Raw genomic sequence first — 23,243 nt, 5'->3', positions numbered from 1 at the left:
TAGTAGCTGGTATAATGCTGTGTTTTGGGCTCAGTATGAGAAGAATGTTGATAACACACTGATGTTTTCAGTTGTTGCTAAGTAGTGTTTAGACTATGTCAAGGATTTTTCAGCTTCTCATGCCCAGCCAGCAAGAAGGCTGGAGGGGCACAAGAGGTTGGGAGGGGACACAGCCAGGGCAGCTGACCCAAACTGGCCAAAGGGGTATTCCATACCATGTGACGTCATGCCCAGTATATAAACTGGGGAGAGTTGGCCTGGGGGACAGATCGCTGCTTGGGAACTAACTGGGCATTGGACAGCTAGTGATGATCAATTGCATTGTGCAACACTTGTATATTCCAATTCTTTTATTTTTATTATTTTTGTTATTATTATCATTATTATTTTCTTCCTGTCTGTTCTATTAAATTGTTCTTATCTCAACCCACGGGTTTTACTTTTTTTTTCTTTTTTTTTCTTTTTTTCCTTTCTCCTGATTCTTTCCTCCATCCCACTGGGTAGGGGGGAAGTGAGTGAGCAGCTGCTTGGTGCTTAGTTACCTGCTGGGGTTAAACCATGACAGACCTTCACAGTAAAGAGCACAATACTCATTTTGCCACATGATTGATAAATGTAACCTAAGTGCTTGGAAATATGATCAAAAGAGCTTCCTTATATAGTGCCCTGAAAGCACATATCCCTTTGGGACAGAAGAGGTACATCTACAAATTCCATCTGCAGAATAGAAAAGTGCTCCTTTAGCTGTTGGCATTGTGACCCACATGCTGGCTTGCCTCACTTGGGCTTTGTACTTTTGCACTCCCTCTCACACATCATCTCCAGGACCCTCTTGTACATTGGCAATGTTATTGCTGATGGTGATGGTGGGAAACTCAGGCTACCCTGCATCATGCATGTCATGCGTGAAGTCACAGTGCTGCTCTAAAAAGCAACAGTGCTCTAAGGCCATTTTCTTTTCCAGTCTATCTTATTTTCATTCTCTGAGTTGCAGCCTGTTTCTTAATGACTGAAAGTAGTTCATGAGTGACTTACATATATTTTTTTTTTATTGCTGCATGTTGTGACCTGTTTCCTAATAGAACACAAGTTCTGCTTTGAACTGTATGAGTGTCTGAATTCACTGACCTTTTCATTAGCTGAACAAAATGTGAAACCTACTTGCCATTATAATTTTTTCCTTTTTCTTTTCTTTGTGATTTTCCTTTTGATTTTGATTAGAACCAAGAGCATTTCTTGTAGCTGCTTTGAAATAGGAGTAAAAGGTGGAATCATGTTAAAGATCTAGAGGGAGAGTTGATATGAATTTATCATTGAATCAGTGAGATTTTCTCATATTCCAGCATTTACTTTTAAATTCCAATCAAGTGAAAGGGTTTGGTGGAGCTAGTTAGCATTTTAAAGCCAAAAATCATCTCACTTCTGTAACGATTGGGAAATGTTCTAGTCTGCAATTTGAGGCTGTTACTTATTCCTTTTTAATTTTTTTGACAGCTAACATTGTTATATCTTTTAGTTATTTTTAATGTGTCTCATAACTCTAAATGAAGAAATTGACACTGAATTTCCAGCTCACGTTCAGAAAATTCACAACCTTCTTGATTCCTACATATGGAGAATGAGATAATTTAAAGCCTGAGCTTAAGTAGCTTTTGATATTTTTAACTTAAACTCAAATTCAGCAGAAAGTCAAAAGAACTGTCAGTGCCTTAAAGATACATTTAGTCTGAAAACACAAGGGTTTCAGAGGGCTGTAGAAATTTGCTTCCAGCTCTTCACATTGTCCTCCTTTACATCATTTCTTTGTGTTTGACTCAGCTTGGTACAGCACAATGCTTTTATTGTCTCACATCCTACTGCATGTCATTTGCATAAATTTATTGCTTATTACAGTATGTGGAATGTAATCTTTTTCTATTCCATTTATTATGAATGTAAGTGGCTTTCTACAACTCAATGTCATTGGCATGTTGAGTTGAAAGAGAGCAAGATATTAGAAGGTCATCTTTTGCTCCTCATTTTATTAACCTGGAGTTGATGCTTTTTTCCTCATAGGAAACTGACACTGTATCTGTACAAGTAAATAAAATGGCTCCATTTAATGCCAGGAAACATTCCCTGAGCACTGCAGCTTGGTCATCTATACTGCTAAATTGCTAGAGTCGTTCCTGGTACTATTTGGGCTAGGATAGCTGGTACTTCTTGTAACCGTTTCTAGGCTCAGTCCAGGAACTGGCAGGGACCGTGACCATTCCTGACTGGCAGTTTTCATGTGGCCACCCTGCTTTGGAGGCTGAGAGCGCCTGACAGTATGAACATAGGCTGGTCTGTGCCGTATAGGCTAGACATGTTTAGATCGCTAGTGTTGCAACTGTAATTGCATGGTCCTGTCAGAAGTGCTTGTAGTACTGTTTGGGAAGTGATACTGAAGTGCTTTTGCAAGTGACTAGAAGTTCCCACGTGGAGAAGAGAGAATGTTTTTCACACATACCTCTCTGGTTCTGTCTTCCTGGCTGGGGGGGGGGTGTGTTAAAAAAATCACATTTTATGTTGGCATTATACCTGACTGCATCTTTGTGGGGTAGAAGATAGCCTGCATTGTGTAACCAGCAGTGGACCTAAAGCTGTGATGGGAGCTGGCTGCGGAGTTCCGTTCCCAGCAAAGGGATTAGGGGTGGAGACTTAAGTTATGGGGGCTGAAATTTGTTGCACGCAGTTTAGGACCTTTGTTTTAATGGCTATGCTTCATGCTAAGGATCAAGAGCTTTTTTTAATATGCTGTCCACAAGTTGTCTAGCAGCACACACATTGTAATGTTGTTCTGGGTTTGATACCGTTGGGAAAGAATCTGGAGTCTCTCTTACAGCTAGACTCTGTATAAATTCTTTTCACATGTCTGTAGGCCAGCCTTTGAGAGTCCCTGCAGCTTTTGTTTTAAAGATGAATTTACCATTAGAGATGGTTCGATACAGCACACCTTCTGCACTATGCAGTTTTGTACACTTCTTCACTGATTCAGTTACCTGACATCACATCCCAGAACGTGAGAACATGTTCTTTAACATATCTGTACAATGTCAGAGATCTCTGAAAATTTCTACAGCGTTTTCTACCTTTCTTTTGTATTGTTCCATCCTCCTGATGATTGTTTTTGCTACTGTTGTAGATATAGAAGTATTTCTCAGGCTGTCTTTTTTGCCTAAAGAAAATGGGAATAGGAGGCAGGAAGAGAGATTAGACAAAAATAGGACATAATTAACACATTTGAGGTAGTGAATGGCTGCTATTTAAAATACAAATGTTTGTTTAAGAAACATTAATAAGAACTAAAAGGCTAGGCAGAGCACAGAGGCAATTTGTCACTTGAAGGAAAGAGAATATTCATTAGCTCCTTTTTTGTTCTTCTAAGACCTAGCTATAAGAAAGTGTTAGGTAAACTCAGGCTGCAAAGTAAGTCCTTGTAACCATTTCCATCAGAGGCATAGCCTGCAAGTAATCTATGTAACCTTTTTTGAGAACACAGAAAATGCTAAAGTAGGCCCACATATAATTGACCCGTCCCCCCACTTTTCCTTCCGGAAGGAATGACATGAGTTGTAAGTTGCTTCTAATATAAAAAAAGTATTGTTACTATCTACCAAAAGGTTTTTACACATCATAAATTTATTACAGTCAGCAGCATAAGCACTGATACCTTTATTTGCAAAGGATCAACAAAATTTGCTTTCAAATTACAGTGCAGTTAGCAGCTGTGTAATGTTGTTAATGAGACAGCATGAGATGTACACCTTTATTTTGAGAAATAACCCACATAGCAGCTGGAGGATGTTTTCAAAAGACTTGGCTGAAATGTTTTCATGTAAAGTGTTTTCTTGTTGAGTCTAAAATGGTATAAACCTGGTTAAAACTTGTGGCATGCAAAAAGTTGCCTATGCTACACTTCCTAAACAACAATCCAGTAACTATGCAGTTCATGTATATTGCTTTTTTCCAGTAAAAATTAATACAGTTTTTTTGGTGGCCTTTTAAAAGGGAAGACCTGTATTATTGATTTGTAAAATTGTATGTGCGATACATTTAAAATTAAGACGGCAGTTAGCTAGTAAGGAAGCATCTTGATGTAATGAAATGATTAATGTAATTTAAAATAATGACATGAAATGTAATTTTAAAATATTTTGCCATAATCTTAACTATTTTTTTTCTCTGGTTACATACCTTAGAATAAAAGCTTAACAGAAGCTAATTTCTAAAAATGAGGAAAAGGACCCAGGGAGACAAATTATTTGATAATGGAAATCTGGAGGAAACAATAATATACATAGAATAATATATTAAAAAAAACACTTTTAAAAATCCTTTTTGAGTCAGGCTTTGACTGTTTAAAAATGGTCGAGGGACTAATAAAAAATGAAGTGTTACAAGTGAAGTGCTCTAATTTGTATAGAGCACTGTGCTACTTTGACCTGTTTGTGCCGCTTTGATCAAAGCTGGCAGCCATTTTTTAAAACAATGAATTTGCAGAAACTGAGGCCTTTTTTTTTTTTTTTTTTTTTTTTTTTTGGGGGGAGCAGAATATGCAGATGTTGAATGTGAGAAACACCCAATGGTTCTGCTGTTAAGTCATTACACTGAAAAGAGAGAAGACTCAACTGAATTCCCTTGGAGGTAGATGGTTGTCTTAAAGAGCAGTCGTCTGAAAATCATGCAGCAACTTTGGCATGTGGTCATTATATTCAATAGTCTTGAAACAGAAACAATATTCTCTAATAACTGAATTTCTGGTTAGGTCAATGATGCAACTGTCTCTATCTAAAAGAGAAAATAGTGGAAGTAGAAATATAGATGATTAGTGTGTCATATTCCATCATATTACATGTACATCCTCAGGTTGTGTGTGAACCTGTCTTTTTCTGAATCAGTTTATCATAACAAGACAGTTGTATTAAAGAAGAGTTAAGGGATATGTATTTAAAATGTATTGATTTAAGATATGCTCAATGCAATAAACTTATTTTGGGACAGAACTGCCAATGTAAGTTGCAAACTATAAGTGATAAAACTTATACCTCATTATAAAGAGTATTGTACTAACATGTTGGAAAGTATATGTAGAAGGCTGGATAGTTACTTAAATGTTGTGTAAATACATAAATGTCTTGCATCTCAATCCTTTGTAAATCACTTATTTTGCACCTCCAGTTCTCTGCTCATTTCTTGCCCATTGTAGTTGTGCTGCATAGCACAAAATTTTAATTTGTAAATAAATAAAATTTAATGCAACTTCGTCTTGGAAGAACTTTAAATGAAGATGAAATTTCTTCCTTCTGTCTCATTTTAAAGGAAAAAACAACCCTCTTCATGTGTTATATTAGTTAATGGTAAAATTATGCTGTTTTTCTTAGACAATCAAATGTGTTCCTCTGAATATTTTTAGGTTTTTTTTGTTGGGTTTTTTTTTTGGTCCCAGAAAGCATCATGTCTGAGAGGGAAACTACAGTATTGTCTTCACAGGAAATGTCATAATATTGTGAAGAAGGTTTTTTGACAGTTTGCCAAAGGGTCTTTGTTCATCTTGGTAATTTGGTTTATTACTGGGCTTGTAATGGCACAGAAATATGTGACCTTAATTGGGACATGGGAATTCCCTGGTTCTGATGCCTGTTTGGTTTCTGATCTTTAGCAGATCTGCATGTTTTTCTTTTTGAAAATTGTCATGGTTTAACCCCAGCCAGCAACTAAGTACTACGCAGCTGCTCACTAACTCCCCCTCCACCCAGTGGGATGGGTGAGAGAATCAGGGAAAAAAAGTAAAACTCATGGGCTGAAATAAGAACAGTTTAACAGCATAGACAGGAAGAAACTAATAATGAGCATAATAATAAAATGACAAGAATAACTTTAAAAGAATTGGAATATACAAAACAAGTGATGCACAATGCAATTGATCACCACTAGCAGTCCAATGCCCAGTTAGTTCCCGAGAAGCGATCTGTCCCCCAGGCCAACTCCCCCCAGTTTATGTACTGGACATGGCATCACATGGTATGGAATACCCCTTTGGCCAGTTTGGGTCAGCTGCCCTGGCTGTGTCCCCTCCCAACCTCTTGTGCCCCTCCAGCCTTCTTGCTGGCTGGGCATGAGAAGCTGAAAAATCCTTGACATAGTCTAAACACTACTTAGCAACAACTGAAAACATCAGTGTGTTATCAACATTCTTCTCATACTGAGCCCAAAACACAGCATTATACCAGCTACTAGGAAAACAATTAACTCTATCCCAGCCAAAACCAGGACAAAAATATATGATGGTGTCTTTCGCTTTATGGAAGTATTGGGCTGGTTGATTTCTTAGCTATTTTACAACTACTTTTTAGATATTTTACAGGTGATGCAAACCAACTTGCTTTTTGCTTTCTGTCTAGTTAAGCAAAGTGTAGTGTGAAGCACTGAGCAATCTTCATAGTACGCCTTGTCTGGTTTTGAGGTTGGTGTGGTATGAAGTGCGTGGGGAAGAGAAGGACGGTATAAAGAAGTAGTTATGTCCAGCCTAAGTAATTTCCGTCACGAGGAGAGCAAAAATAGAAGAAACTGCAACCTTTTTAATGTGACATTTCCAATTAGGTGAGCTGTGACTCTTCATTGCACATTTGGCTGTTATTATGTAGCCCCCCACTACTTGAAAGCTGGAAGTGAACAAAGGCCACTGATCTGGCAAAAGAGCAGAATTAACAATTTACTCAACCAACTAGGCCTGGCAAACTTTGTTGTTAATATATTGGTGAGACTAAGATGCCAAGAGCTCTCTCCGTGAACTCATAAGTGACCTTAAATTACCTCCTGGTTTTTGGATTCTCCTGGAAACTGCTAAACAGTATAAATTTAGAAAGGACCTTTTTTTCCCTGAGGATTCTGTACAGCTCCAAAGCATTTTTTATTTTTTTTTAAAGTTGTGGGACATACCGTAGGCAGCGTTCTTTTTTTATGCAATAAAAAAAAAACCAACCATGAAACTTTGATGCTGCAAGAATCTTTGAAGAGCTGAACCACAGTCAAGAAACTTGCTTGGGGATTTGACTGCTGGTTCTTGATCTTCTCAATAAAGTGATATTTGAATTCATACAAGTATGTAGATTTTTCCTTCACATCCTTTTTGTGGAAGTCAGCTGCACATTTAGTCCTCTGAGCAATCAGGTAGGTGTTTCAAAATACAGGCGTAAAAATAGTCCCGTCACTGTAAAGGGCTTTACTCAGTGGAACGTCACTGTTGTATCACTGTTCCCTGCTTTTGGAGGGGGGTTGGACTAGATGACCTTTAATGGTCCCTACCAACCCAAACTATTCTGTGATTCTATGTATGTCTCTGTGCCTGTGAGAAAAGTGATAGCAGATCCCTCCCTTGTGAACTGCACTTAATGAAGATAGCTGGTACTTTGTATAAGTGTGGGGTGAAACCCACATATATGCAAGTAGGGTTGATGAAGTACCTGTTTCTCAACATGCTTATTTGGCAATTAGCTCTGTACACATTCTAAAAGCTGGCCAAACTTTCCTATCAGAAGGCATGTACTTTTATGTCTTTATTTTAAGCAAATAATCAACAGGGAAAAAAAAAAACCCTCTAATGATTAAAACAGATGTAGTCCTAAGTCTATTGCCTGAAACTAGCAGAAATACGTTAATCTATTTCTTTTTTTTTCCTGTGAAAGACAAAAGTAGAAGTGATTGCTGTGTATTACTAATGTGTCCTTTAAACCTTCTCATCTCCCCAGTTATGGAGACATAATTTCTTTTAAATATAGAGACTTCTGTCTTAAAGTGGCAACGTTTCTGGCTTGTACAGTAACATCATAAAGAGTTGTTTATAGATGATCTGAAATGCTTTCTTAACAGAAAATACTGCTACAGCTTGCTTAATATCCCAAATTATAAACAAAATATATGTGTCTATTGTATTATAGAATCAGGTTAAAAGTTGGTTCTTCCTTTAATACATCTGTAACAACTGGAGTCAAAGGATTTGTTTTTCACTGGCTGAATTTGATAAAACATGTGGTGCACCAGAATAAGAGAGCATGGTAAGCCACTCCTTTCTTTGCTTAACTGCTGCTGATTGCTGCATGCAAAATACAGATTCTTCAATCCCAACCTTGGCAGGTAAAACTGCGTTTATTGTACACTTAAAAGGAAACAAATTATTGCAAGAAATCTGAAGCCCCTTTCTACATATGCTGCTAATAATACAATTGAGTATAAAGTGGAAAATTTTACAGTAGTTGCTTTTTATTTGGTTTTAAAGTTCTGAGCTTGGACAATGAAAAATCAGTTTAAAAATGGAACTGTGTTCAAGTAACTTCCATTGCTGCATTTTTGTGCCTTTTAAAGTCTTTTAAAGTCTAAAGGGAATATTTTTTTTATGTGTCAGTTTTCATTGGAACTCTTAAAATCAGTACTTCTGGGTTTTCAGTTTTTCAAGAAGATTTGGCTTTTTATTTTATTTATTATTTTTTATTTATCCCTGGAGGTATTTAAAAGATGTGTAGACATGGCACTTGGGGACATGGTTTAGTGGCGGACTTGGCAGTGATCGGTTTACGGTTGGACATAATGATCTTCAAGGTCTTTTCCAACCTAAGTGATTCTTTGATTAGCTTATAGTGTTTATGTAGATGAAACTCAAGACACATTTTACTGAAACCGTTACTGTGTATGTTTCCAACAGCTGTCATAATCCTAATTGTCAAAAACTTAAATTTGAGGTGCAGTTGAGACCAAGCACTCGCAAACTCCATGAGTGCTCGCAAAGTTCACCCAGATTAGACAATGTCAAATACAGGAAATTTACTTTCAGAAGCATGAAGTGAAGCCTATCAGTTTGGGGTACCGTTGAAATTCAGCTGTTGCTGATAGTTTTACAAATGGAATCTGCCTTGTGGAATTTCTACTGGTATTTTAAAAGAATTGTTGATAGAAAGTAGTATTTTCAATGTCTTGTCATCGCTTTTGCTTCATTTTTACTTTCTTCTGGCAATGCTGTCTCTTGTATGAAAGTGAAGAAATGAGCTTATTGCTAGGAAAGTATACTTTATAGGCTTAAGAATTGTTTTCCAGTGTAGTAATTTTAAGAGCTGATGATCTAATAGCAATAATATCAACTTGAATTAGCTGATATGTGAAAAGAGAATACCAATTTCCAGCTGAAGGGGAAAAAAAGCAGAAATCTAGTCTTGATATTGTTATTGTGCTGTTGTCTGAGTATTACAGATGATTGTTAGCCCTTACTGAATTACTGAAAAACTGTGATCACTGCTTTTTCCTCCCACCCCTTTGTTAATAAAGTCAAGGAATGATCTTTTTTCCTTCTCTAGCCTCTGTCTTCTCACAAAATTAATGGGCAGTTGTTTTCAGAGACACAGCTGAGAATTGATATTTGTCCCTGCTGCCTTAAACAATAAAAGTTACTAATTTTATGTAGTTGTTCTTTACTTTCCTTTCACATGGAATCACAGACATCTGCTAATGACCTGGGATCCTAGCCAAGAGCTAGCAGTGGTGGGACAAAATGCAGGATATTTGTAACTTCATTATAATCCATTATTTATTCCTTGCTCTCTTCATTGCAAGAGCACTATAATTCAGTATAAAAAAAAAAAAAAAAGCCACTAACAACTCTCAGAGTATTTATTTTGGTCATTTTAAGAGGGTATCAGTAAAACTGCTGGGTTTTGGGGTTTTTTTGCCTTTTTTCTTTTGGTAGATATTCAGACACAGATAATGATTGTATCACAACACTGAAGTGACAAATTACATTATTTTTCTGGCATGAAGTAATATCTGGGCCAGGGGAGTGGGATGTCTAAACCATTTTCCGGTCCTGGTGGAGTAAAACAGTATGACTGTAGAGAACATTGTGCTGCTTCTTCCAGCTGTGACACTAGCCTTTGCTAGACCTTTAGAAAAGCTCAAGTTTTTAGTTTCTCCTGTGGTTCCATTCTTGCATGGTCTGGCCCAGAATTCACTCAGGAAAAATCTTCCTTCACTGCATATTGCTGGCACTAGTGTAAGTCAGCGTGTTACTGTTCTGCTGGTGAAGATGCACAGCACAGAAATGAAATCTGTTCCTCTGACAGCCAACCCAGCAAACACCCATATGGATAGAGCACGACTCAAACCTGCAGGTTGTGTGTAGCTGGCTGTTTACTTGTAATTTTCTCCTTTGTATCCCTAAGGTTGTTTATTGAAATTTTATATAGTTTTAAAGAGCTAGATAATACAATGATGGTACAGAGTAGTCTTTCATTGCCTTCTGTGAAAGTCATTCACTCTTTTGCAAAAGGTAGGCATAACCAAAAAATCCTCTGGTTTTTTTGAGCATGTCTAATATTTTGATATTTTTGGGGGGTTTGTGTTTTGTTTTGTGGTTTTTTTTTAACACATGGCCAGTGTGACTTTCCTCTGCCCCCTGGTGCACCCTCCCACCCCCCTCCCCCCAAGTCTTTTATTACAATTGTGCAATGGCAGAAGTTCTTATACCAAGGGAAGAATTGCTCAAAATCAGACAAGGAGTGTTCTTTAGCTGGGAAGTAAGTAGGATGTATTCCTGAGGCCTAGGCAGGAGGTCTAGAATTGTATTAGTGCTCTGAATTTTCCTTTGACATCCATAAGAAGTTGTATATGTACAAGTAACTGTGTCTGTAAGGACTATTTTACATAAATTGAACAGGGCTCTTGGAAAAACAGAGCACCTGTGGCAATTCTGCTTTGCAGAACATCTGCACAGAAAGAGGATTCAAGTCTGAAGTTAGACTTCTGCCAGGTGATCCACAGGTTTAGAACAGAAAAAGAAACAGCTCCCCAGGACAAACAGTCCTTTTCCTGCAGTTGCCCTTAAATAGCCACAGTTTGTAACTATTAGCTTTTGAGGAAAAATGGAGGATGTTTTCACTGTGTCTCCCTAACAAATATTGCTGTTCTGCTGGAGAGAATTACCAAGCCTAACACCTACCTCACAATTCACTAAATGAAAGGGGTTTCATTTAGTCCTTAATGGATAGGATTTGTGTATGTTGATTTGATGGGCACATGAAATACCATGAAATACGTACAGCACAAAATGTGAAAATTTTAAAGTATTCATTAATAAAGCCAAAAATTGTCAGGATTTTTCTGTGTAGAAAGCTTTATTATGACAAGTATAGCTGGACTGAGCTAAGCCAAATACTGATACAGTGTCAAATGCTGTGGGGTTTGGATTGTATGGCTGTTACATTCAAATTCCTCTTTTACAGTCCAGTGATAACACAATAGGAATCCCTGTCAGGTAGGAAAAGGGGGATCCGAGAGGAATGTGGTTTTGTACAGGTAGATGAAAATACCACGTGGTATTTTTGTGATGGGTATCTGATCTTTCAGGTTGATGTTTACAGTAGAATACCGGCAATTAAATAAAAAGATGGGGGGGGGGGGGTTGTGCCCTTGGTGATGGAGCACTTCAGAACTTTAAAAAGTCCAAGATTTCTATCAGAGCATTTATAAATTTGATGTGGTAAGCACAGGGTTTTTTTCTTTTTCAAAAGGAAACAGATTTTTTTTTTTTTTTTTTTAATTGATGAGCGGATAAGGTGTATTTTCATGACTGTATAATTCAGTGATAAAATGGCAGGAATATACAGCTACCACTCAGCCTCGTCAGTGTTTCTCATGTTTTTCCTCCCACCCCCCAGAGGAACAGTATATATTTGTCATATGTTATCTGTAACTTTTTCTAGTATTTTACAATTCCACCTAAATACCTTAATGAAGATTGAACTTTCATGCTGTTAAATGTAGCGTGTGTATGTACATGACCACACAGAGCAGACGGGTTTTCCACTGGAAAAAAATTACAGCTGATAAGATGAACAAAGAAGTCATTGTTCTGTCTCACAGGGAGAATTAAAGCACAAAGGGATTTAAGGACACGCAGGAAGCCTGTTGGCAGAGCCAAGAACTGAACTGTCTCTCAAGTTCTGGTGCAAATGCCTCTGCCACCGGCCAAGCTTCTTGAGCTGGAGCGAAGCCGTCCCTTTCACACCCCTGCATCCGGTTTGACTGGGAAAAGAAACTGAAAAGGCTGGATAGAGGGACAGAAAAGAAGTAATCCTGGTTGTGAAGCTGCGGCCTCTTAACAAGAGAGAAGAAATGTTCCCAAACTAACCAACCGATGCCTTCTCCCCCACCCCCCCTTATCCCATTCAACCCCAAAAGTAATGTTGCTGAAGTAATCCTAACCTCACAGTAGAAGGTTCTGTGCAGCTGATCAGCATAATGTGCTTCCCTTTGCTTGTGCTTTCTCTGGCTGTGTACAGAAAGCCCTTCAGCTGATACTTCTTTAATAATCTTTTAAGAGAAAACACATGTGGAAAAAGCCTTGCATTACTGGAACAACCCCCGAGATTTGTTTTCAGATATTCCTTCCTTGCATCCTCTTTCTGCCTTTTTTATTTAAATTAACCTTTGGGGTTTTGTGAAGGTTTTGGAACCAAGGCTTTCATTATTTTGGCAGGAATCACTTAGTTCTGCAGAATTCGATTTCGTGAAATATTTTTTCACCTTAAATCCAAGTCTTGCATGCTACATCTGAGATGTAGCAGCAATTTAATTAAACAGAATTGGATCGTAACCCAAACAGTAACAACTCAAGGCGGACAAGATTCCGTAAGGAAAATACCAAATACGAGATAACTGTGTATCTGCAGTTCATAGTGGAGATGGTGGCAAATAGGTACTGCAGGACTGAGCCTCTTATGTTTTATGCAGTTGCTTAAACTTTCCTGACCTATGAGTTGAGAGCGATTTTGTCTGTATACTAAATAACAACACCTTTTTTACACTAAGTTAATTACATTCCTGGATCTGCTGCAATTGTCTTGATGCTCTGAAGCTATCTACTGATGAGGAAGTTTTCCGTTTTCTTACTTGCATGGCAAATCTCTAATGGAAATTGAGCCGTTGAGTTTTTTTCAGCATTTATAAAATAATGTGGTGGTTCTATGGTGCAAAGCAGCTGTTGGTTGTATGTCTGTCTTAAGTTCAGTCTTTTCCTCTTTCATTAAATCAGTGGTATTTTAAAGGCTATTTTTAAATTGTGCTATGCAAGAAGATAATTTTCTTCTGGTTTTGGTCCCAGTTATTAACCTGTGGGAATTTATCTTAGGCTAATGTTAGAATACTAATGTTTTACAGGTTTTTTGTTGATATTGATGCTTGTGGACTATGCATGTAACAAGTAGCAAAACCTTTTTTAAAAATTACCAGAAGTTTTTATTCTTGTCTGGCTTTTTTGCCTTGACCAAATAAACTCCCTTGAAATTTCTGAAGTCTCTAAGATTAGTTTAGTTTCTTAATGATAATATTAAATATTAACCATTTCAGACATTTGCAAATAAGGAAACAGTTACTGTACAGATAAGACTTGATAAACTATTCTATTAGCTTGTTGTTCCTAAAAGGTGTAGCTCCCTCTCTTCTTCTGCTTTCTCCTCCCTTCTCCCCTACTTCAGTCAGAGTTGGTCCTAGCCTGTTTATTGTAGTCTAAGCAAAATGCAAGTATTGTTTACCAGAAATCACTTGGGGTAAAAAAAAAAAAACAACAGAAACCCCTTATTTATCAATATTGTTCCTGCTGTCCCTGGAGGTTTACTGGATTTTTTTTTTATGAACTTTGCCTGAGTAGCAATTGCATATCTGATGTGCCAAAGTGCTATTTATGTTTCAGTCTGGTAGTATAACCAAAGAGGATTGAAAAAGTTTATATGTCTTTAAAGGGTATAAGTGTATGAATTGTACAAATGGCTTCAAAAATCATCAAGAAAACAGGTAAGATCAAACTGAATATAATTATATTTTTAATTGAATGATAGATTCCCTGGCACATAAATCTGTAAACCTTAAATTGTTTTTAAAAAACATGTTTTGGTTAAAATGGTCTGGTTTTCTAGTATGGACAAGAGCAAATTTTACTAATAATGTAATTTTCAGAAATTAAGTCCTGTGATTCTTTGTCGGTGTTACGACTGAGTCATAAAACTTAGGTTGCTGCTTAAGAGTTGGTAAGCCTTGTACATTAATATATACTTAAGTCTTCTTTTTATACATTCCACTATGGTTTCTTAAGGGCAGGATTCCTGTTGCAATCTTTCTATATGCTTCTAACATACAGTTACACAATTGCACAACTTCTTATGAAAGATTTCACAGTGAGCAGCTTAACTTACCTGTTCAGCAAATATTTAGACTCTCTGAACTATTTCTTGTATCTTCTAATGGAGCATTGAAACAGGTTTTGAAATGTTTAAGTGATCTGTCGTTACACTTGAAGTAGATGATTCTTATCTAATATAAAACAGTTTAAACACCAAATACGTTCGTATTGCAACAACTTAGACAGCATTTTGTTATGCCTGAGCCATGTGATTGGGACAATTTAACTACATTTTAGACCAAACCTTTGCCTTTCTCCCATTTGTACTGAAAGTCCTGTAATGAGGACTAAGTTGTACGATTCAGGATTTGTTAGATTTGAACTGTAACCTGTCCACTTTCTAGTGAGCATGCCAGCAAAGTACCTTGAATGATAACAGTTGCTTTAATGCCCTCTCATAATGTCTTCAGAAAGGCATGTTTTTTCCACTATTAGGACAGTTGACAGGTAATAAATTGGAGAATGTTTCCCAGATCACCATGTGATATGGACCAAATACAGCAGGGCAAGTGCAGGAACAAGGTATAGCGAAGCCAGTCAAAGCTTTGTTGAAGGAAGCATTCTTGCATGGAACAAACTGAACAGCACCGATCATGTAGAGCAGCCATGCAGGGAAGACATGGTTGTCTGAGCCAAATGGCATGTTGTCTGCAGGAAGCCATATCCAACTCATGTTCTTTGAAAAACCTCGTCTTCCTGAAGTTTCATTTAAAAAATGAGACTTGGAAGAATCGCAGAATAATCTTTTTTTTTTTCTTTTCCTCATGATCAACAAAAACCATGATTCAATCCATTATATCATGAAATATGTTAATACATATGTCCAGAATGATTAATTGTAGTACTTTTTGTATGATGTGCAGCTGTTGATGCTGATGGGTATTTGGACTAATGCCTCTGATATTACCACAAAAAAAGCTTTGATTTCAATTACTCTCCCTTGTTTTTAAACAAGCCATAAATTCATTGCTGTGCTTCACTTCTCCATTTTTTTTCTGTAGTACACTGAAACAAAGAGGCTTTTCTGACTAAATTGAGACTATATTCAATTAAATGAGTTGTAATTTATCCTCACAAAAGGAGAGTAATTTACCAGAAGGAAGAGACACAAAACAGTATAAATCAGCTTTTAGTAGGATTTCAGTAAATAATTTTTAAAATTCTCATTCATTATCATCATAGGGTTATGGCACTCCTTTCAGAGTTATCCAGTTTTGTTTGTAATAATATGTCAAGGCCTAATTAAAAAAGGACTGATTTGAAACATATTTGAATTGAAGCGTCTGAGTAGCCATGTGTATTTAATAGAGAGTAAGTGTAACAGAGCTTTACTTAACTGGGACTTCAATGTTATATGTTCTTCTTTCAGAGAGTCCAATGTATGTGGAGAGAGACCGCACAGTAATTTGCACAGTTGGCTTAAATTGCTGTGGATGTTCTAAGAACCCAAGGAGTTTTATGAACATTAGTGAGAACATCCCACAATCTTCTGCTAATGCATAGCATTATTTCTACTTTATCTGTAGGAAAATTGAACCATTAAAACGTTAAACCAGTTGCACAATGTCATACAAAAGTTTCAACAACAGAGGTAGAAGTAAAATGCAGTTCTAAAATTCTAACTTCAGTGTCCAGATGACATTGCTAGCTTTGCTATCCCGAAGGCTTGCCAACTTGTGAAGATTTTCGTTTATTTTACTTAGATCAGTTAATAACTCTCAAAGATCCATTACGAACCTTCAGAAAGGAGGACAGCTCTTAATGAGGAAACTATCATAGAATCAAGATACTTCTCTAGGCTGCATTTATCCCTGTTGTAAGAGGTTCTACTATGTGAAGTACAGATTTCTAAGTTGATATGGAGTACACAAGCTGGTTTTAAGCCACTTCTCTTTACAACGAGCCATGCAAAATTCCTGAATTTATTCAATGTTGATAAGTCTGAAGGGAAGTGGGCACAGACTCACCTTGCTCCTATTACTTCAAGATAACGCACCCTGTCATTTCTTAGTCCTGTTTTTTATACTGCTTAAGTCCAATCCTATTCGGTTTGCCCCAAAATCCTATTCTCTGGACTCCAGATGTACAAACATCTGTCTTTCACACTTTTGTCCCTGTTCTATGTCCTCCGTATCAACCCAACACAATGTTTTCCTGCACTTTGGCTTCCAAACTCCATCTTTCCTACTGATTTGTTGCTCCCAATGGAGCCTACTTTTCCTCCCTTACCTCTGTCCAGTTTGACTCCAACACTCTTTTCTCCTTATTCAGAGCCTCTTATCGGTCTCATTCTCTTTTCATTCCTTCCTTTCAGTATTACCGGTTCTTGGTGGTTGTTATTTTACCCAGTTGTTCCCCAGTCCTCTGTCAGTCTTCAGATCTGGCTTTTGCCATCTTGACTTTAGATCAGATTCTTTCCTCCTCCCTGTGTTCACGTTCCCAGCTACTGAAAATCATTGAGCCACTCACACAGGAGGAACTTTCTCTTTCTCCTGCTCTGAATTTAAGTGTCCTGTCTTAGACATGTCCTGGCCCATGGCAGTCCAGTTTGGAATCTGGGTGAAAGTCCTTCTCACCTCATGAGCTGGAGCATGTCCAGAGCAGACAGAATCCACAGAAAATTTAGCTGGTAAAATCTTAGTCTCTACTGAATAGGTAGTAACTGCAATCTGTTATCCTGATTTTCTAAAGGAATGCAATTTTACAGTGGCTGTCTGTTTTTGATGCATGTTTCCCAATAATTCTTGAACAAACTGGCTAGGCTGAACCAAATTGGAAAGAGGGTTAGAGATCTCTGATATTAGGTTCCTACAAGTTTTATGTGCCAACCAGGTAGGGAAGAGATCCTAATGGTGCTTCTACCGAGGGACAGTTCAGTGTTCACTGGAGAATTCACAATTGTGGGAGCACAACCTTACGAGGAAGGCCTTAGGCGAACAGGTTAGGTGGCTCAAGAATTATGTTATGATCATTTTGCTTTGCAGTCTTGGGGGATTCTGACATCTAAGTGAATAGTAAGCAGCAAAACAGAAAAGCCAGGAGGGCAGAGAGGAGGCGAATTCTGGAAGTTGGCGTGCAGAGGGCAGGCAGAGTGGGCAGGAGGAAGGCAATGACTGTTTAGCAACACAAAAGACATTTGGAAGAGGGTGCCATTCTTCCATCTTTTAAAAGGCTGTATGACATGCAGTTCATTACACAGATTTAAATTACAGGGAATTTCTTCGTGGCCTGCCAGGGCTGAGAATCAGTCTGTGGTATTTGGTGCAAGGCTTGTATGCATCTCCACTGGTGGCACAAGAGGATGGGGATTACATATAAAGCCACTAGTTGCAGTTTGGTGTAACTGGTGAGTCTTCATTGGCCTGCATGCTCATTGGAGTTGTGAGCTCCTGATTTTGCCTTGGTCAGTGTACAGATTTACTGTAAGGGATTAAACAGATTTCTGAACTCATGAGACTGATGTACAGGCTTGATGTACAATGTCAAGTTACTTGACTTACTTCCTGCATTGATTGATGATACCTGCCAAGAATCGGTTACAGTGATTTGCGTTGCTGCTGTTAATGCTCAGATGCTTTCCTAAATATCTTTATTGAATTAAAACAGATTAATCTGTTATAGTGATGTTGTAAATATGGGGCTGACCTCTTTCTTCACTGAGACTAGAGGGAGTGCATCAGTATTACTGAAAGGAGAAACTTCACAATCATTGTGTTTAGCATGTAGCTTCCTCTATGTTTATCACCATACTCTAAAACAGCAATGTGCTTATGGTCAAATATAGTGTGCTGTTCAGCTCTGGCTGTTACCTGTGGCAGTCTCTTTAGTTAGAAGTTTGACATGACTATTGCTGAATCACTGGAACAAATAGCAACTCTCAGTTCAGAAGCAGGAACTATGCTGGGACAGGATAGGGATACATTGCATACTGTCTACATGCGGCCAAATGCAATCAGGTTACTAAAAAAACAGTAAATCAGGAGCAATGGAAAACTCAGAACATGTCATAAAAATGAACTCTGAAACAAATACAGGGCCAACTTCTGCAGACCTTCTTCATCTAAGAAATCCCATTGCAGTCAGACCCACTGAATCCCACTGAGTAAAATAAAAGCAACAGGGCTAATTGCACAGTTTTATACATTTATTCAATTATTACTTTTAAGTGGGGCTCCCATAGATGAAGGGATATAAGTAAAAACAGATGTTGAAACACTGCTACAAGCAACCTCCAAGAAAACCCAACCCCCAGCCTAATCCCTGCAGTTACATTTTCCCACAACTCAGAAAGCAAGTCTCATGGACAAAGTGCTGCCTATGATCTTATCTTATAATTTCCAGTATGTACTTGATTTATAAGGAACAATTTTCTCTCAGTTCTGGTTGTGGAATCAGGAACATTTATATCTGAAGTGGGTAACAGAAGCACCACTTTTGTAATGGCTCTGAGAGAGGTTTCTAGTGGTAAACCCGTTCTGCCACTGGAAGAATGAAACTTCCTTTTCCCCTTACCATATCAAACAACTTTTCCTCCTTGTCTACAGTGTTCAGAAACTGCTTTGTAATTGTTGCTCTGTTTTTTCATCTTTCTTTTGCCTGGTGCTTTGAATGTATAGCTTGCTTAGCTGTCTTTCAATTTTTTGCCTAGCCCTCTTTGATGCTAACACTCAGGCTATTAAAATCCCTGGGTGTAAACTTCCCTTTTCTCGTCTTCTCTTAAAATATGCACTTTTGTTCCATAGTATCACTTTAAAATTGACATTTCCAAGTGCTTCTCAGTAGCTTTCTTCTCTACTATTAATTTCTTAAGCCCCTTCTCTTTTTGTGCACTCCTGGCTTCTTTATACAGATTCTAAACCTTTGTGATGGCAAATAATGTGTATCCATGTCTCTATATACTGATATTTGTAAAAGTATTGTGATAATATTTTTTTTTTAATTTGGGCAATGTTTATTTATTAGGTGAAAGTGGTAGATTGGCCTCTTCAGCATGACTTTTAACCATCATGGTAATATGTCAGTTAGTTGTTCACTCGTTCATCAACTATGTGCCATTGATTTGTTTTGCTAATACTATTGCTTTCTTTTTCCTCCCTATCCATAAAAGTTGACCTTTTTATGGCATATTGTGCTTGGTGAGGAATTGCTAGCCAGATGTGCAGCAAATGAACTACTAGTTCTCAGTGTATATTCTGGACTTTTGGCTTTGATCTAATTATTCAAGACCTTAGATAAGTTGTTCCCGATAATAAACGTGATACAGTGAAGGCATGTGGAAGGCCACTGCCTCCTGTGGACTCCAGGACCTGGGGATTCCTCTTGCCCAGTCCCTGGAGGCCAGCCCTCTGTGCCTGGACACCTGGAGGTCTCTCCATCCCACCCTAATGGACAGGGCAGCTGCTCTCCCCTTTGCAAGTTCAACCAATAGTTAGTCTCAGTGTGTATGCCAAAACGACAAACACTGACAAGGATAGAGGACGCAGGACACCGATACAACTGCCTACACAGATGGCCCGAGAAGTCACTGCCTTCAACAACACCCACGTATAACACTGCCAGCACACACATGAAACATAAGCGTAGACAGCCACGTCCCCTTCTTCCTATCCAACTGATCAGGATTGAAGTTTGATAGTAAAAACAACCCCCCCTTGCTCTCCAGGGCTGGAGAGCAGATCGCTCAAATGCCAACACGGGCCTTGTGCCTATCGAATAACCTTGCCTGGACCCTGAGCCCTCTCAACTGCTCTACAGGTCTTCTACTTGCGTGATAGCCCAACTTGCTGCTCACTAGCAAATATGCATATGCTCACAAGCACCCCTGCCCTGAATCCCTTGACTATCAGCATAGGCTCTACTCCCATGTAATATTCCTGCCTGGACCCTGGACCTCCTGCTCATCAGCTTGTCCAGTTTGAAGTTTGTTCGCAAATTACACACCCCCATGCTGATGCATGTTGGCACTCCAGCCCCCTCTCTGCCCCCCACCCTCCATGCCAGTAGCTGGCACACAGGCCCTGTGAGTGGTGCTTCCCTGCTCCAGGTGCTGATGCCGAGACCCTCATTTGCTTCACCTAAGCCACTCCAGTAGCTGGCACCTGCAACACAGGCCCTGGGACCCACGGTCCCTTTCTAGCTGCTGACAGAGATGCTCACACTGCTCCAGTTCCCCTAGTAGCTGGGACATAGTCCCTGTGACACATAGTCCTGCTCTAATTGCTGGCATTTAGACTCCTACTACATGCCATGCCAGCTACCAACACTGAGACTCTCACTGGCTTTGTTTGCTGGCACCACTGATGTGATGGCCCTATCACCTGCGGTCTTCTGACTCCATTGCTGGCCCCAAATTCACTCCAGCTGCTGGCATCTAGTCCTTACAGCACTCACACATGGGGTAGAGAGTGTGGTTACATGGAAAGATCATCAAGAAAGGATTTAATAAGAAAATAGGACAGACTGTGGTGATCAGGCACAGGGCTCAGTCAGGCAAGCATACTGATCTGCTGCTGCTTACATGGGACCAGCCCCTTTTATACCCCCTTCTTCTTCCTGACACCCTCACTTTAAGCATTCCTTAATAAGTTTTGCATAGCCCTGCAGGCCCCCCTAAAACATGCCGAATCGTCCTGTTCCTCCTATTTTGCCCATCTTGTTGGTTATGAAGTCCAGATTAGCCCTCTCCAAAGGTATGCTTCAGTTCCTTAATGGCCTGTCCAGTAGTGACTGGAGAGTTTGTCACTATCTTTGTTATCCTTGTCTATTACATTTGTGTCCATATGTTTTGTTTATGACTTTCTCTGCTACTCTTTGAATGGAAAAGTTCCTTGATCTGATAATCCTAATGAAGCAGATGCTGTGATATGCCACATACCCTTAGAAATATGGGCAAGAGTAGCCAAATTCTGCCAAATGGGAATGTTACTGATTCTTCAGCCAGAAATTAACATCTTGTCTCAGTTTCAGTTGAAATATGATCTGAAAATAAAAGTCTTAGGATTTTTAATCTCTTTTCTGGGCAGTTTTGGTAAAGTGGTGATAGCTATGAAATATATTTTACTATTGATTTTTTATATCAGTTTTAGTGCATTTATCTATCCATTGGAGAAGCAAATGACCTCATACTGGAGGAGGTTCCACAGCAGTGAAACACTGAAATCATATGCATCTCTCTCTATACTAGCTAGTTTTCTATGTGAATGGCAAAACCATTAATACTTGTAACATTTTTTTTGAAAAGCCACAGCTGTACTAAGGGATTGGTAGCCTGCCTACTGGAACCTTTTGATCCATCATGTACTTCCTAGCAAACCTTACCAGGTGTCCTTTCAGCTGGTCTATGGCAAGGCTTTGATGTGCTGAGAACATGGTCACAATGTGGGGCAGCTGTGTCTCCAAAAAAGGAACAGGAAAAGCAGAGGGAATGACTGTTCAGATCTTGTTTATGGGTAGTCTGGCTGTGATGGTCCAACTTTTGCAGCCACAGTGGGACCAGCGCAAGCTTTGGAAGCCCCTAGAGGCTGACACTGATGTGGTGGTAACAGTTCTTGGCTCTGCATTATGATGAGCAGAAGGTGGCTCATCACTGTGTGTGTGGCGTGAACAGAAAATAAAGCATTTAGCCTTTGGTGGTGTGGCTTACTGACCAGACAGGTCAGATCTAAGTATTGCTTGGGTGAGGTCTGCTTGCAGGCTATGGGTTAGACTTTGCTTTGCTTTTGACCTGTAATTCTGATGCCTAATGCTCCTATTAATGTCATTGTGTCAAAGAGCCTTGATCATGCCTTTCCGTCAGATATATGCTGAGGACAGTAAAAACTTGGGGTGGGGGAGATCCTCAAGAATTCATACAGTCTAAGTATAAAATAAGAGATAGCAGGCAGGGAAGCACAATTAAACACTACTGCTTGGTGTCAGCACTATGCTTGGCATACCACCATCTGGAGGAAGATCTAACAAGTGAATGCTGGGCACTTAACATTGTGTCTGATGAATTAGAAAGACAAATACTGTGAAGATTCTTTTTTTTGCATGGAGTTATTAAAGCTGCAATATCCACAAGTAATGCAGAGCGTTTATAGGGAGGCATATTATTCATGGACTGTTTTGTTTCTTTTGGTCTTTTCAGGTGTTCCAGGACCTTGGCACTTCTGTGTTGTCAGGTGCATTTAGAGGATACAACATCTGCCTCTTTGCATATGGACAGACAGGTTCAGGAAAAACTTACACAATGATGGGAACACCTGTGAGTTACACCATTCGTTTTACACTTAGGGTCGAGGGTGGGATGTCCAGCAGAAACATCGCTTTATTTTGAAACCATGGTTATGGTGCTTGTTCAGCAGAATGCTTATACATATTTTATTTGGTATTTATATATATCAAATGAGAGTCAAGCATTTACATTTAGATAAATAATGTAGCATCAGCTAAAAGTACTAGAAAATATGATGTAGTTTAAATATTTATTTTAGATAACCTTCATCTTGCTATGTATGAATGTTATCGCTATGTTAGAGGACAAAAAAAACCCCAACTATATCGCTGAATAGTTCTCGTTTTTAGAAATGTATAGCTCAAGATAATACAAAGTATTCATTCTCATGGAATTTTTTGGCAGTCTGAGCTATGCTGAAATTAAATTACTTTCACAAAAAAACCTGGATACAGTGCACAGGAATACTTTTGTAACAGGCTTCATTATCTACTTCAGACATTTATTTGTTGCAGAAGTTATCCTTTGGCCTGTGCAAACTAATATTTGCTTTACTTCCAGTTTTGAAATGTATTTGAATAGTGTCTGCAGAATCTGTTACATTTTAAGATTCTTGTCTACCAGGAACCACTTAAAGTGTATTTTAATCTTGGTACTCAGATCGACGGGGTCAGTTGAGGATTTCCTGTGTTCTGCTGCAACACAAGGCAATTTGATCTCTATCCATAAATATTCTTGGCTGTTGGTGAAACATGCCCCTAAATAAGAAAAAAATTATTTAACAGT

At 38.6% G+C, this 23,243-nt stretch overlaps 1 protein-coding gene across 1 annotated transcript in view; it reads left to right on the top strand.

Annotated features, from left to right (window-relative positions):
- Window positions 1-23,243, top strand: part of STARD9 (StAR-related lipid transfer (START) domain containing 9) — a 117,186-nt gene that overhangs the window by 29,354 nt on the left and 64,589 nt on the right. The window contains exon 4 of the mRNA XM_010580190.1: window positions 22,371-22,487. Within this exon, the coding sequence (XP_010578492.1) occupies window positions 22,371-22,487 (117 nt within the window). The remainder of the gene's footprint in view (window positions 1-22,370; window positions 22,488-23,243) is intronic.

Source organism: Haliaeetus leucocephalus, unplaced genomic scaffold, assembly GCF_000737465.1.
Source record: "Haliaeetus leucocephalus isolate CR32 unplaced genomic scaffold, Haliaeetus_leucocephalus-4.0 Scaffold696, whole genome shotgun sequence".
NCBI lineage: Eukaryota > Metazoa > Chordata > Aves > Accipitriformes > Accipitridae > Haliaeetus > Haliaeetus leucocephalus.
The sequence above is the reverse complement of the archived record's forward strand: the minus strand, read 5'-3'. Positions and strand labels throughout refer to the sequence as shown.